The 15,813-nt window shown below is 47.2% G+C and overlaps 1 protein-coding gene across 11 annotated transcripts in view; it reads left to right on the top strand.

Annotated features, from left to right (window-relative positions):
• The window catches only part of MICAL3 (microtubule associated monooxygenase, calponin and LIM domain containing 3), a 227,867-nt gene that overhangs the window by 117,317 nt on the left and 94,737 nt on the right, over positions 1-15,813 (top strand). For 9 of the 11 annotated variants that reach the window (XR_015555019.1, XR_015555018.1, XM_087443001.1 and 6 more), the window contains 6 exons: positions 249-396; positions 2,760-2,956; positions 4,512-4,624; positions 4,717-4,779; positions 5,260-5,433; positions 6,935-7,018. Coding sequence is in view for 9 of the 11 variants with exons in the window: in XM_087443001.1 (XP_087299127.1) it covers positions 249-396; positions 2,760-2,956; positions 4,512-4,624; positions 4,717-4,779; positions 5,260-5,433; positions 6,935-7,018 (779 nt within the window). In the remaining 2 variants the exon portion in view is untranslated. Of the gene's footprint in view, positions 1-248; positions 397-2,759; positions 2,957-4,511; positions 4,625-4,716; positions 4,780-5,259; positions 5,434-6,934; positions 7,019-10,110; positions 10,210-12,327; positions 12,385-15,094; positions 15,203-15,813 lie in introns of all 11 variants that reach the window. The other 2 variants (XM_014793914.2, XM_087443003.1) reach the window with 2 other exon arrangements.

Here is a 15,813-nt window from a genome sequence, read left to right as displayed (position 1 = left end):
CCAGTTGTGACTTACCCATCTGTCAGGGGGATGGACGTGACCTTGGAGTCTGGGTAAATTGATAGTTTTTTGTCTACCTAAAATTCCACTATCAGGATACCAGTTACGTAGCCTCTTACTTTTGAAAACCAGTGATGACTATTTTATCCCTACCTTCAGTAATTTTTTAAACTGGATGTGTATACTACAAAGAGGATCCTCAATGCTACTCAGTGACCACACTTCCAACAATACTTTTTTTGTTTTAGAGTCCGTAGCTCGTTCAAGCAAACTGCTGGGTTGGTGCCAAAGGCAGACAGATGGCTACCCAGGGGTAAATGTGACAGATCTCACCATGTCTTGGAAAAGTGGCCTGGCCCTGTGTGCGATTATCCATAGATACCGCCCCGATCTGATGTAAGTTGTGACCAGACTTTGTGTTTCGTTGTATATTCCTGAAGGATCTCAGAGTACCCTGCTATCAAGTAGCCAAATTTTGTACTTTTTCCTAGAATGAGATACATAGTAAGATGCTTTCTCTAGAAGGCAGTCATTAATTTTGTTTTAGTTCTGTTTCAAACTCTTGATGTCAAGCATGATGTAGTTCAGCCCAGGAATGACTAGCTGAGTTTCTAAAACCACAGCACTCAGAACGTCAGAGGGGCTGGCCCCGTGGCGTAGCGGTTAAGTGCGCATGTTCCGCTACTAGTGGCCCGGGTTCAGATCCAGGTGTGCACCGATGCACCGCTTGTCCGGCCATGCTGAGGCGGTGTCCCACATACAGCAACTAGAGGGATGTGCAACTATGACGTACAACTACCTACTGGGGCTTTGGGGAGAACAGGGGGAAAAAAGGAGGAGGATTGGCAGTAGATGTTAGCTCAGGGCTGGTCTTCCTCAGCAAAAAGAGGAGGATTGGCAATAGATGTTAGCTCAGGGCTCATCTTCCTCACCAAAAAAAAAAAAAAAGGAACATCAGAAACTGGTTTTAACACCCACCTGGCCCTGTTAACTTCACACAAAGGAAAACACAGTTAATTGGCCCCAGGTTGAACTCTTCACTTCAGCCAGCTCTCAAAAATGCTGTTGGTCCTGAGGAAAAGCTGGCTGGAACATTTGGCTGGCTAAAGGCAAACATGTCACTACCAACAAAAAAGAAAACAGTGAATCCTCACCCGATTTCCAGTGGCTCACTGGAATTCTCTCTTTGGTAAAGGACTGCACTTTTTGCAAACATCCTCTGTCAAGCCCCCGAAACTCAGGTTACCTTACCCATCTACACCAGTAACATCTCTTCTGACCATTCTTTACTCACCTAAATGCAGAATCAGTACAGTACGGTGACCCCAGGTCAACTGTGGTGACCAGTGCACTCAGATTGCCCCCGTAGGCTTTTGTTACCGTGGGCGCCAAACAGGAAGATGCAGAAACAGAGGCAGAGTGTGTTGAATTATTTTGGCTGCCTATCCTTTTATCGTTAGGTCCACTTAAGGGCCCAATTTTATGTGTGTTTTTTGTTTTAATGGTTGCTTAAGGAATCCTCAAAGACACAGTTCCTGTTTATATTAGATTATAAGTTAATGAGGCAAGAGCTGGTAAAAACAGCTTTGCATAGTGTGGTTTAGGAATGGGAACTTCTGATTTGCTTGGATAAAGGTAAGTGACCTCTGGTGCTCCTGTTCCTTAGCTCGTGCAGAGGGTGGCAAAAGATAGGTGAAAGAAGGGCTTATCACCCCCACCAAAAAGATGTGGGGGTAGGGGAGCAGCAGCTTGAGAAAGATTGTGATCAACAGGCACGGAAGTGCTCTAGAGGAAGGGCCAGGTGAATCAGTTCTATTCCAAAGGGAAGGCGAGGGGGGGCGGGGTGAGTGTGAGTTGAGGGGACACATTCCTGGTAGATCCCACCAAAGGCTGCCTGGAGAAGGTCTAGGGGATTTTCTTGTAACAGAACACAAAGCAGTGAGTAGGTAACGTGGCACTGTTTAGACTACAATGACTTCACTCAGGATGAGGCCTCCATGGTTTAATAGGCTTAATAATCTACAGAGAAAAGGAATTTAAAAAAATGAAAAACTGCTGTGAGTCAGTAGGTTAACACAAAATAAGGCCTGCCCGGTTAATCTGAAATCACCTAGAGAAGAATGCTATCAGTCTTGACTGAGTAGCAAGAAGCTTGAAACCCACTGGGAAATGTTTATTAATCTGAGTACTTGGGAAAACTCAGGAAATTTAGCAATGGAAAAATCTTTTGAAGAAGTTTTTGGAATTTCCCTTCAAGTAGAAGTCTGAGTAAGATTTATCAGAGCTGATTCAGGGCATCAACAGCTTGTCAGGTCCAAAGGACACAGTGTGTGATGGGCCCAGGCCTTAGAAGCGGTCTGATCCAAGTAGGATTTTTATCATTATTGAACATTAGTTTCATGCGTGCAGTCACACACAGGTGCGAGAGAATACATGTTAAAGGTAGTTTCTGTTCTTGAGCTTACATTTTAGTAAGCAGTTTATCCTATTGGAGAAATGAGGGTAGTTTTTCAGCTTTTCTTGTTTTTCCTTTATGGGTAGATCTTTAATCTTTCTTCTCCTTGAGGATGGTTTGTATTTCTGTAGTAAAAGGAAGGAGACTAAGAGAGGAGGTAAACAGGTGTGCTCTCAGATCTCAGTGAGGCACTGCACCCTGGATTGTAGCTGAAAGACCAATGATGATGACTCTATGATGTTGTGTCTTCTGGTGTGGGGACAAGCAAGTCATCTTAACATGTTTTCCTTGTCCTGTTTCTCAGAGATTTTGATTCTTTGGATGAGCAAAATGTGGAGAAGAATAACCAACTGGCCTTTGATATTGCTGAGAAGGAACTGGGCATTTCTCCCATCATGACAGGCAAAGAAATGGCCTCGGTGGGAGAGCCCGACAAGCTGTCCATGGTGATGTACCTGACTCAGTTCTATGAGATGTTCAAGGACTCGCTCCCCTCCAGTGGTAAGGGCCGGCAGCACTGCTGCGCAAGTCCTCTGTTTCCTCTCCGCTGCCTGGATTTTCTTTCTCTCCTTTACCTGTGTCCTTCATCAGTACCGCCAAAAGCAAACCTGCACTTACCCTGTGATTTTGCTGGTCGGCTATCAAGATAAGTCCCTGGGACTTTGCCCTATTATTTTTCCCTTCTCTACTAGTGTTTTCTTAACCACTCATTCCTTCCCAAATCTTTCTCACTAAATCTATGAGTATGCAAAAATCATTCCTGTCCAAATTTTTTCCTTGACTATACCACTTTGTCATACCCTTTGTCTCAGAACCAGCCTTTTTGAAAAGCGGTTCATGCTGGTAGCTCTCCTTCCTTGCTGCCTAAACTTGGAAATACTTTGCAGCCCAGCTTCTGTGTTTACTGCTCTGCCAAAACTGTTCTCCACAGTCCTGAAGAATCACCAAATCCATGTCTTTTCTCGTTGCTCATCGCTCCTACACTTGACTTTTCTGCATTGTTCAGCACTGTGAAATGATGTCTTTTTTTTTTTTAAATTCTCCCTTCTTGGCTTCTGTGACCCTATTCTGTATACTTGCCTTATTCTCTTTCTTCTGTAACTGTTCCTTCTCTGATCTCTTTCTTCTCCTACCTTTTAGTGTTTTCCAAAAATCTTTTCTTGGCCCTCAGCCTGCTGCCTCAGTCTTTCAGAGTGCTACAAAAAAATATTCCTGTTTTCATTTATTGTCCCTTGGAGTAAGTATAGGATAATGCTTAAGAGTGTTGACCATGGTACCTGACCTGGGTCCCAGTGTGTCCACCTGTGCCACCTTAGGCAAGTTACTAAATTTCCCTGTGCCTCAGTTTCCCCATCTGTAAAATGGGGATTATATATACAATTAGATTGTGATTTGCTAAGAAGAATGGCAAATGGAAGCAATAAATGTTAGCAATATGTTTCAATTATTATTTTTAAAATTACTATTATCACTAATAAAACATTGGAACCCACAGAGTTTGTGGTTCTCTGGTATCTTCCAGCCCATACTCTGTAGATGTCTGTGGCTTTTTCTGATTAAATATGTAGTTATTACAGCAGAAGTCCACAGCTTTAATGTCGATAGACCCATTCAGGGAGAGCCCCCCTTGTGTGCAGCCAAGTGCATGGTGTCTGCGTACCACCAAAACCAGTGACCCTGAGCTACATACCCACCCTTCGTTCTCTCTCTGCCCTGAAATTTTTCTCCCAAAGGTGAGGCTTCAGCACTCTCCTGTAACTCACAATCATAGGCAGAATTCCAAATTTGAAAAGCAAAATTGGAGGTTTTTGTGACTGAAGTGAGTTGGGAAAAAGAGTTAGTTTTGTTTTTGTGGATGGAGAAGAGAAGGCTCAGCGTCCAGACCTAAGCGTGCATTTCCCTTGTGGAGTTTCCTGCTGCGTTCCTCGTGCCTCTGTCAGAGCTGATGGACCTGCAGAGCTCTCTGGGTTCTGGGAGCCCTCTGCCAGGAGGACAGTTCTGGTCAGGACTGTGAGGCCCATCCAGGGCTCTCCCCAACATTGCTTTCTGTTCACAGACGCCTTGGCCCTGAATGCTGAGGAGAAAGCAGTCCTGATAGCCAGCACCAAGTCCCCCATCTCCTTCCTAAGCAAACTTGGGCAGACCATCTCTCGGAAGCGTTCTCCCAAGGTAAATGTAAGAGGGTTTTTTTTACCAGCTGCAAACCTGATGACAAGGTATAGGGTCTAGGATAATGCAGTTTCCTTCCTCTCTTGGTGTAGGATAAAAAGGAAAAGGACTTGGATGGTGCTGGAAAGAGAAGAAAGACCAGTCAATCGGAAGAGGTGAGAATTATCTGGGGTTTGTAGAATAATTATACTGAATTGCTCTTTTTGGCTGAAATCTTTAATTTCCAAATTGGTATTGTTAGATCTTTTCATATTCATCTTTTATAAGAATTTTTGTGCACAGATGCTTTTTCTGTGGGCTTTTGTCTTTGTTTAAGTTTTTGGAGAGCATCCAAGCAAACATACACACAAGTGCACTGGGCTTTCCTGTCTCTTTGGAATCACACATTTGGCAAAGGACAGTGGCTTTCCTGGGTATGACAATACCAGTAAAGTGCGGCACCTCTTGAGACTGCCTTGCACACGGGAGTCTTGCTGACCCCATCTCAAGATTAGAACCTGGAAGAGAGCTGTGAAGCTCAACCTAAAGCAGAAATGCCACTGCTGTGTCGGACACTGGTGGCATTTCTTTGAGGGAAGGGCATTTGGGGGGCTCCTCTAACAGAAGCTGGTTCTTGGGTGGTCGATGTTCATCAGGAGGAAGCACCCGGGGGTCACCGAGGAGGAAGGCCCACCCTGGTGAGCACTCTGACAGACAGGAGGATGGACGTGGCCCTTGGCAACCAGAACAAAGTGAAGTACATGGCAACCCAGCTGCTGGCCAAATTTGAAGAGAATGCACCCCCACAATCCACTGGCGTGAGGAGACAGGTAAACCCCGTTCCACACCTCACCTATCCACACTTGGTCTGGCCGCATAGGAAGGAGGGATTTTTCCAGTCGAGTGAGACTGAGTATGTCACAGACCCAACCTCTCTTGCGGTCGAGACTGCTGTCTGATCTTGCCCTCGTCTCGCTATGGCAGAGAAGAGTGTTTCATAGGCTTTCAGGACTGCTTCATCCTCACCATTCAGGTCCGAGGTGTCTGTGACAAAAATCAGCAGAGGGATTTTAAAAACATACGTCTATTTCTCTGTACAGATGTACATGTTCACATACGTACATCCATGTTTAAATTATAAAAGAAGTTCATGCTAATTGAGGAAAATGCTGAAAAGTGTAATAACAGGTCATTAAGGCACCCATCATCCTGTTAATATTTCTTTCTTGTCTTTTTTTAGTGCATTCTCATTTTCATAGTCGAGGTCATTCTTCACGTACACTTTTCTATTCTGCTTTCTTCATGTAACTTTGAGCATAGTTCCATGTTCCAGCCTCTTTACAGGCGTCTTCCAAAATGTGTGTGCACCATGCTCTCTGAACTCTGCCTCTAGTGCTGGGTGTTAAGTTGTTTCTCTCTTCCGTGATAAAGTACAGGGGTCAACACTCTGGTGAAGAAGCTGCTTCTGTGTATTCCAGATGATTTTCCTGGGCTGTTCTCAAACCAGGTCGTGGGTATGAACGTGTTAAAGGCTCCTCATGAGTCCTAACTTGGTTCCCAGAAGTCGTGCCTGGGAGTGTAGACAGGAGCTCTGGACTTGCGATGTCTCTGTTAGGCCTCGTCTCTCCCCTGCTGTCTGACAGTCACTGAGACTTCTTAGAGGAGGACTGCCAGGATTTTGAGATTCACACTGAAGTCTCTTATCAAACTCCCTGGTGACCTGAGAGAGCGCCCGGAGGAGAGGGAGCTCATTCTCTTCATTCTTTGTCTTCTTCTCCATGCGCATCAGCCATTGTTCCTGTGCACCCAGGGGTCGGACTGACTGTGCTTGCAGTCTGGCTGTAATTAACTTCTTCTCACGTCTGCTCGTTGGCTATTGGTCTTTACACTTCAGTCATTTTGTGCCGTAGCTCACAGAAAGGATGACACTATTTGTTGGTAAACATTTAAGGTGGCCTGGCAGCTCTGATAGTCCCCCCCAGGTAGGCTGGCATGCTCTCCCTTAGAGGAAGTGTGCCCCTGAAAGAAGGTTGCTTTCCTTATTTTGAGTGGAAAGATTAGTTTTACAAACCAGAATTAGTAGTTTAGGTTCAGAGCATTGAACTGGGGGAAAGGATAATGAGAATTACAGCTTCTGTTTTCTTTTTTTTCTTTAGCATTTGTTTTTGGTTGGGGTAGGGTGTTTCATTTCCTTTATAGGTATAACTTTCTAAGAATTAATTCTGTCCCCCCCGCCCCCTGAATACTTTTTTTGTGCCTTCTCCTACCTTAATGTATTTTATTTTGTTTTGTCTCCATGTCCTGCCCCAACCCTTGGCCTATGTGTCACAGCCGACACAAGAGCGTGGGGTCAGCCAGCCGTCCTGCTGCCTACCTGAGCAGGGTCGCTCTGCTCCCACCCCCCAGTGGAAACAGGTAAAGGAACTGCCCAGGGGCCAGAATTGATGCTGCCTCCCTGGGCTTTCCCACCCCTCCTCCTTCTGAGCCAGCCAGGGTTGGGGCCTCCTCTTTAGAGTCCTAGTTCACAAGGGCAGAAGTCTCTGCTCGTTTGAGAAGTGACCCTGCAGAAAAGTTTAATAGACAGTACTGATTGTATTGCATGCTTTGTTTAATTCCTTGGGATTTGAGAAACCAGTTAAAATAGTGGGCTGTTAATTTGGTTTTGAAACGAGCTGAAGCTATGTGGTAAGTTGTTCAGGCACCTTAGCCTTGGGGGTTTTAGAACCTTTGTTCCAAGTTGACTTTTTGCTGACATCTGTCCTCATGACCATTGGAGGGAGAATCTTGAAATTGTCGAGCCTGAGAATTGGGGCAATGGAGCCTTTCATGTTAAATAGGAAAATGTTATCCAAGAAATAGTCTGGACCTATTATTTTTGTTTCAAACCCTGCACAGGGATGATCATGGGCATTTCCCTGGTGTTTTGTCTACATTTAAAATACTCTCTGGAAATTTTCACTGAAAAATTTGCAGGACCTCCTGGAAAGCTGTTTCTCCTAAGCAGTACAGAATAGGACAGAGAGAGAGGGGAATGGCCCCTGGTGGCTAACAGGAAATCCATCAGAGGGATTCGCGGCCTCCACAGTGCTTTCTCCCGTGTCACAGTTGAGCAGGTCCAGCCCCAGTGAGCATGCCTGGGCTCTCTGCCTCGTGCTTCGGAATCACGTAGGCTAAGACTGTGCGTGGTCCTGAGTGGACCCTCTGCTTCCTCTTGTGCTGTAGAGTGACAGCTATGGCTGGGAGACTCTGGGGAGTGGCAAGTTGGGTTTTATTTGAATTATATTCTGGGCAAAATGTTTCTTTCTAACCTTTCTTTTAATAACGTGCCTCGTTAAAGGCAGGGCCCGCGAGGCTGAGGTGGAAGCTCAGGAGCAGCGTCCACACTCGGCAGAAGCCGAGCCACCTCCTTCCCTGTGCTCGGGGCGGGGGGTCTTCTGAAACAGAGGAGAGCCTCAGGGATTCACTTCCATTTTATTTTCTTACCCTTTGCCTTGAAGTCTAGGTGGAAGGTATGATTTTGAAAGGTAATCTTTAGTTGAGGATCTGCTGAAGGGGAAAGTGAACTCGAAACTAGATTCCACAAACTCTAGATTCTCAGTGTTGCAATGGTTGCCTGAGGTAGGAGGAGCACAGGAGAAGGTGCATCAGGTGTAATACACGCGGACAGGTGAACAGCTGACTCTAAACGGCACGTGCCTGGAGCAGCTTGGGTGGGCTTGCTGGGAAGTCTTGGGGCAGGAAGTGTGACCCCAGGAGCCTGGTGCGGTGGAGGCCTCTGTCCTAGTGAAGATCGGCATGCCGGCTCACCACCTGATGGAGCTGTACTGAAGGGGTGTCAGGAGCCCGGTGTTTGTGCTGCGTTTCTCCTGTTGGCGAAGCATCTGGTAGCCTCTCGCCTTGTGTGGCTGCTGCCTGGAGACAGACAGCTAGCTCGTCCTCTGGGTGATTTGTGATCCCAGTCAGGGAAGTAGGGCACTGTGAGGCTGTGCAGGCAGCAGAGCAGAGCCATTCACGTCAAGCCTGGGCTTTGTGGGATGGGCACAGAGAGTGCAGGTGGAAAGAGGAGCTGGGTGGGTAGGTGAAAACCACAAGAAGTGAGCTTCCTGTGAGATCCTGTGTGCCTCGTGTTGTGTGGAGTTGGGAATTATAAATTTACTTGGCTGTGAAAGAACTGTAACTCACAGTTCTTATATCCACATGAAATGTATTATATTCACATCTAATTTTTTCTCAACACTAAATCAGGGATGGTACTCCAGTGGTGCACTGGGGCCCTCTGCTTCTGACTCGCCCTGACTGGTAGCCCCCAGCAGTGGGGCGGGGGCTGATGGGCAGCACCTTATAATTAAGACGCACTTTGTGTTTCTCTTGAAGTGATTCAGATTGAGGCAGGAGGGTGTGGCAGGCACAGCAGTGATGGGTGAGTTGGCGCAAGGACCAGCTTTAACTCAGGTCACAGGATGGAAGAGGGGAAATGAACAACAGCTCTGCTTGCCAGGGACTTCTCTTTTTTTCCTTCCTGCGTAAACACTTTGGCTCTTCTCTCCCCACCCTTTTGTCTTTTGATCTCAGAAATGCATCTTGTGGGCAGACTCTGCACATTAACCAGCCTTGGTTTGGAAGTAGATTGTCATGTGAGGTCAGAACAAACAGTAACACTGTTCCCCCTGGCCCTCACGACTTCCATAGCTTCTTCTCCTGCCCAGGCTTTGCTGTGTGCTGCCCACACAGTCGTTCTGGGCATGAGGGAATTGAGGGCTCCTCTGACCGAGGAGCGTGTGATTTTTTCTTAAGTACTGAAGGGCTCTCTAAATCGTAGACAGCTTCACAAGGAAGGAATACAATGCAACATGGGCAATAAAAAGAGGGCAAAGTAGGGAAATGGGCCATGGACCTGTGTATAGTGCTCAGTTAGTAAAAGATCTTTAATTTTTAGATCCTGTTTCCTATTCTTCCTTGTATTTCCTTGGTAGTTTTCCAGAACCTTTTGAGTGTGAGTGAGGGGACTAAGGAGAGGGAAGCCAGGGCAGGATGTTGTCCAAGGTGGGCCCTGAGGAGGAGCTGCTCTGCTGCTGTGGATGTGCAGGTGACTGGGCCTGTGGAGGCCATATCCAGGCTACCTCGTGACGATGGCCTAGGTGCCCTTCTTCTCTGTTTATAGCCAAGCCCATTCCTTCTCCCCCATGACTTCCCTGATAAAACCAGCAAAGAAGAATATACCCTTGATCCCTGGCATTTAGAAAGTGCTACGCTCATGTTCTGACCCCAAGACCAGCTGCAGAGATGACCTATGTGCTCTACACCAACAAAGAGTGCGAGTCTGGCCTGGAGGCCAGCAGAAGACTGTGACAAGCCACCTCCCATGTGACATGCAGTGAGGGCGGAGGGGCAAGGAAGGGGGCCTCTGGGATGCTTTTGGCAAATGCCCTTTGGTCCTTCCAGAACCAGCCTAAACGTGGCCACTGTTTCACCAGTGTTCTCTCTGTTTGTGTCTGTCGGTGTAAAAGCGACGGGAAAAGGAGCGTTCTCGGACGTGCCCCAAAAAAGTGATCGCACTTTCTCCTCCCCCTACTCCACTTCCCTATCAGGCGCGGTGCGGCCAGCAGGTGATCTTCTCTGCATGCTCCATTGTCCTGTCTGTGTGTCTTCCTGCCTGCCTGTGTAGGTGGCTAGAGCAGAGACCAAATCAAGATTCCCTCTTTTCGGTGATAACTGTTAAAATACAGAAAGACCATTTGTAGAAACCATCTGTAGCAGAAGCAACCTTTCTTGCTACAAATGAGCAATTCCACAAGGGACTTCAGGATAGTGCATAATACATTCAAACCCTGTTTAGTCTCGTCCCACAGCAGAGGAGTACAGCTCTACAGTCACCACTAGAATTTCAACTGTATTTGTCACAGGCACAGGGTCCAGAGGCCCTGGAGCACAACACATGTCTGTGTAACCCCATTTAAAGCAGCGTTTTTGTCTTGCTGCCCAAGGAGATAAAATTAAGATGAACTTTTAGATGCTTTCTGTAGGGCCTCACTATATGAGTTTGGTTCCTTTTGATTTTGAGAGCTCTGCCTCTTGCTTATGCAACTTCTGCCAACGAGCACCTGCCCTTCCCATCTGTCCCACTCACAGTGTGGGCAGATCATTCGAAAACTGCTTTATAGAGGAGTTAACGACAGACGTGGTCACTGAGGACAGTGAGCGTACGTTTGCGGCAAACACACGCCAAGTGTGCTTATAGCGTGGCTTTGTTGACCTCTGTAGTATGTCCCTATAAAATAAAATACTAATTTTAAAGGCAGGATCTATGGAAAGACATGTTCTCAACTAAGGTGGTCTATTTAAAAGGTGACTGCCAGCGACGTGTCTGATTTTTAAAGGCCCAGCCTGTGTCCCTCGGTCTGAGAACTGAGCTGTTGTAGGTTTAGTGACTCATCTCTCCATAAGAACTAACACTTGGGAGCATTTGCTATGATCCAGGCAGTATTCTAAGTTCTTTTCAGATGTTATCTCATCAGTTCCCACCATAACCCTACAAGACAGGTTCTGTTATCATCTCAATTGTACAGATGAAGAGACTGAGGCATAGGGTAGGGAGGCCAAGTGATTCATACAAGGTCACACAGTAAGTGATGGAGCCAGGAATTGACTCTGGGTGGTGTCACTGGAGCCTGAGCTCTGGCCTCATCCTGCCTGATGAAACATGGTGCTCATGGGCTCTGGATAGGAGGAGCCACAACGGAAGCTCTAGATCAGTTTCTCCACCAGTGCAGGGCTGTAAAGTAAATCCTCAGTTATCCAGAGGGGAATCAGTAGCCTCCCTTGTTTCCATGATTGCCATGTTAATGGTTTCCCCAGGTCACCTGGGGCAGCCACGTGCCTGTCGTACAGATTCCCATCCCTCTCATGTACGTGTTCCTGTCTGTTTACTGAAAATGCTTCCAGTCTTTGTCCACTTCTCCCTTTAATAAATTATGCTATGGTCCCTTGTTCCCATTCAGGGACCACTCCCCACACTGGAGTTTCCTCTGGACTGGTGTAATGGTCATTTATTCCAGCCAGTTTCCATCCCCCTACCTTTCCTCTCTAATGTCTTGTTGTGGAAACCTTCACCCTTCTAACCTGCCTCTCCTTTTAAACCTTCCATTTAGTGCCTCTGATCTTGTGCCACCATGTGAAAGAAGTCTGTTTGCTCCACTTTTTTACTAACCATAGTTCATTCTTTTTTTTTTAATTTTTTTTGTGTGTGTGTGAGGAAGATCGGCCCTGAGCTAACATCTGCCAATCCTCCTCTTTTTTTTTTTTGCTGAGGAAGACTGGCTCTGGGCTAACATCCATGCCCATCTTCCTCTACTTTATATGGGACGCTGCCACAGCATGACTTGACAAGCAGTGTGTCGGTGCTCACCCAGGATCCAAACCCGCGAATCCTGGGCCAACGCAGCGGAGCGTGCGCCCTTAACCGCTTGCACTGCCGGGCTGGCCCCCATAGTTCGTTCTTTATCTGTGTAGCTGACCTCATTGGAGGCCAGGTGGGCAGAATGGCTGTGCAAAAAGTTGTCCTTGGGTCATGAATTTTATGTAGATGAGATTGTGGTTACTTGGGGTGGAGATTAGTAGGGAGCAGGGGATATGTGTTGAAATGAACTGAATTTCTGGCACTGTCACTTAGTAGGTCCAAGTAGAATATTTGAATGGAGCTTAAGTTTCTACTTTGTTGCCAACAGACGTACAGGGATCTTGATGCTGACAGCGGTGGCAAGCAGAGTCCCCACCATGAGAGGGTAAAAGAGCATGAACCATGGCATGGGATGCTGAGAGCCAAACAGATGGGGCACGCTGTGGTGGTGGGGCAGAGGGACGGTGGGGATGGTCCCCTCTCCCCTTGCTTTTTGCACGCTCTTGTCACTCAGCCAAGAGCCCGAATTCTTTTTGCTAACAACGTTGATCCATGCAAATAGCATTCACAGTAGAGCGTTCATCCAGCAATCAGATCAGATACGAATCCTAAGCGTTTGTGATGTAAAGGCCTTAATGACTTCCATTTCTGTCCACCTTTCCCATTCCAAAATGTGTGCCAGTGGTAGAATAGCATAGGGGAAGGGTCTAGATCATCACCCAGGTGGCATTTGCTTAGCGTTTTTGTTTTTGGTTTTTTTTTTGTAAGGAAGATCAGCCCTGAGCTAACATCTGCCAATCCTCCTCTTTTTTTGCTGAGGAAGATTGGCCCTGGGCTAACATCCGTGCCCATCTTCCTCTACTTTGTATGGGACGCCGCCGCAGCATGGCTTAACAAGCGGTGCGTCGGTGCGCGCCCAGGATCCGAACCAGCGAACCCTGGACCGCCGAAGTGGAGCATGCGCACTTAACTGCTTGCACCACTGTGCCGGCCCCTGCTTAGCATTTTAATAGTCAGGGATCTTGGGGTAGAAATACTGAGAGAGCCAAGCCTCACTGGTGTGGGAGTTCTCAAGTATGAAGAGGGTGGAGGGGAAGGAAGGTAATGGCAAGATGGGGATGCATAATGAAAAGCTTTAGCTAGTCTTTTCTAAAATCTGTACTGCTTACACTTGGCCATTGTATAATTTGGTGGAAAGCAGAGATGCCCATTTCCAAAGCCTGCTCATTTTATGAAACTGTGTTGGTTTTTATTGTTACTCTTGAAGATGCTCCCTGAGTGGGTGCTCTTCATTTCATATGGGCCTTTTTCCTTTATTTTTACCTCCCTTCTGCCTTTGCTTTCTGAGAAGTGCAGTTGTGTCTAAGCAGTGAATCCGGTTACTGCTCGGATCCAGCGGGAAGCCAGCCAGTCGTACTCCTGTCTTCCCACACCGTCTCACCAAGCTAGAAGCAGGCAGGCTGTGTGCTGCCAAGAGCTCGCGTGGAGGGGGCCCTGCCGGGCGGTGAGAGGAACCCCGGAGTGGAGACTGCCTCCTCCCATGAGCACCATGTGTGCCCAGCCTCTTTCTTCCTCCTTCCCAGGCTGTATTCCTCTCAAAAAGAAACTATTTTCACTGAGCAGGGCAATGCCCTACGTTTTGTGGAATGTGTATTTAATGAGGTCCTGATTATTTTTAATGAAACGGTGCCTAAACAAAGAATGGAGGGAAGTATGTGGAATAAAAGGAGAAGTTGGCAGGGAGAAACTATTGAGAAGGCTAAGGCTGCCGTGCACAGGAGGAAAGGGAGGCTTCTGAGCTCAGGAAGCAGTAAGGTTTGCCAGGAGTTTTCTTTCATTTCCCAGTGGACTGGTTACCAGATTCTTCAGTGAAGCGTTCCTGTCTAGATACTATTTAGGTTCTCTTCCAGGACTTTCTCTCCACTGTTCCATAATCTTGCTTGTGCACTCAGCTGCTCTCTGCCCCACCGTCTCCCCGACTCCCTCTTCTCTCCCCACCAGAGCTCAGTCTTGTCTCTTGTTTCTTTCTGGTGGGGGGTACTATTCTGCAGAGATCTCCCCCAGCTCCCCCCTAGGCCCTGTGTTGCTGAGCCCACCCTGAGTGCTGAGCTGAGGGCAGTGAGCTGGCTGAATGTCTGGAGCAGAGACTGGTGACGTTCCACATGGTCCCCCCTCGAAGCTATGAAGTTAGTGTGGGCTGAAGTAGGGAGTGCTATGGATCTACGTGGAGCTGGAGGGGCAGAGGGCTTCTCATTACCATGACAGTACCTCTTCCTTCCACCCTGTAAATATGTCACCTGAACCTGGTAGGAAACTAAGCAGTTATTGCTTGCCAAAGCTCTCAGCCACCTTCTCACTCTCTGGGGACTGGAGTGTTCTTGGTTGCATGGATTCACCACTGAGGAAGACTCTGGCCCACTTTTGCTACACATGCTGCATGCAGTCTACAGAGGACTTGAGGGCCTCAAGTCTTTTCTCCTGATCACTGCTGGGATTTGGCTGGCTCCTTGGCAAGCAGAGTTTCTCCAGCACTAGCAATAGGAGGAGGAGAAGCCACATTCCTGGCCTTTAAGTAGAAAGAGCGAGCTTCACTCTAGATTTGCTCGCTCTATTGTCCGCTATTTGTAAGGCCAGTGGAGTGATGAGGTGGTAGAATCTCCTTCTGCCCAGGAGAAATCCCAGCTCAGGCCAGTGAGGGGGTCTGCAGAGCACGAAGGACACGTGTGTGAGCAGGACACTGCCTCTGCCCTGCGCCACCTCCTGGCTAGCAGCATTCTCCACTGGGGGTGGATGGAGTAAGAGCACCCACAAGGGAAGACAGGGCCTTCACAGGTGGTTCACAGCTGCAGTGACCTCATGCCAGAGTGGCCTCACTGTAAGCATGAGGGAAGGACGAGCCAAAAGCAGAATGGAAGTCTTGAATGAGCCATTCATGCTTCTGGGAACCAAGAGTATTTCCTACTACATTTGTTATTTAGTTAAAGGTCTGAAGTAAAAGGGTCTAAAACTGCCACATTCCCTATGTCCAGGTCAGTGCATAACTTTTTATTTACTGTTTCTTTTCATTTTTTTTTTCTCCATCTTGTATTTTATAGCCAGAGCCTGAACCTTCTCGTCGATTTTTTGTCGACCAGTGGGAGCTTTCTCTTAGTCTCCGCTCCTCCAACCGCCCTGCCTCTCCCTCCTCTGACTCCCTCCGACAGGTAGCACGACCGGGACTGGGCACAGCTGTGTGTCATCTTCAGCTTCTGCTCACTTCACCTCCACAGATGTCACCTGGCCCAAGGGAGATTGCAGAGCCCTTAACTTTGGCTGTCTCCTGTAGGAATCCAGTGTGTGTGTTAACTTTGGCTGTCTCCTATAGGAATCCAGTGTGTGTGTTAACTTTGGCTGTCTCCTATAGGAATCCAGTGTGTGTGTGTCTGTGTGTGTGTCTGTGTAGTGTGAGGTCTGTAGGCATACACCAAAAGTTAGAGGCTGCTAGCTTTCATTGCCTCAAATTCTGTTGAAGTAAGCCCACTTTCATTATATGTCAACTGTATCAAATAATGCTTAACATTTTTCAGCCATTAGCTTTTTAAATTCCAAATGTCTTCATATTTATATGTGTTATAAAATATGAACCATATTATAATTAAATCTCTTAAATGGAGTGGTGAATATGCAGTATGCCAGGTGCCTCTTGAATTGTAATCGTTTGAGGAATGAACCCTGCTGTTGCCTACAGTGGAGCTGATCCAGCTGTAGAGCAGTTTACAGAGAGATTGGAGGGTCTTTTTGCCCTCCTGTGTATGTTTCCTGTTCTTGACCCAAC

The sequence above is a fragment of the Ceratotherium simum genome, chromosome 17 (genome assembly GCF_057802395.1).
Source record: "Ceratotherium simum simum isolate JZ-2026a chromosome 17, ASM5780239v1, whole genome shotgun sequence".
Lineage (NCBI taxonomy): Eukaryota > Metazoa > Chordata > Mammalia > Perissodactyla > Rhinocerotidae > Ceratotherium > Ceratotherium simum.
The sequence above is the reverse complement of the archived record's forward strand: the minus strand, read 5'-3'. Positions and strand labels throughout refer to the sequence as shown.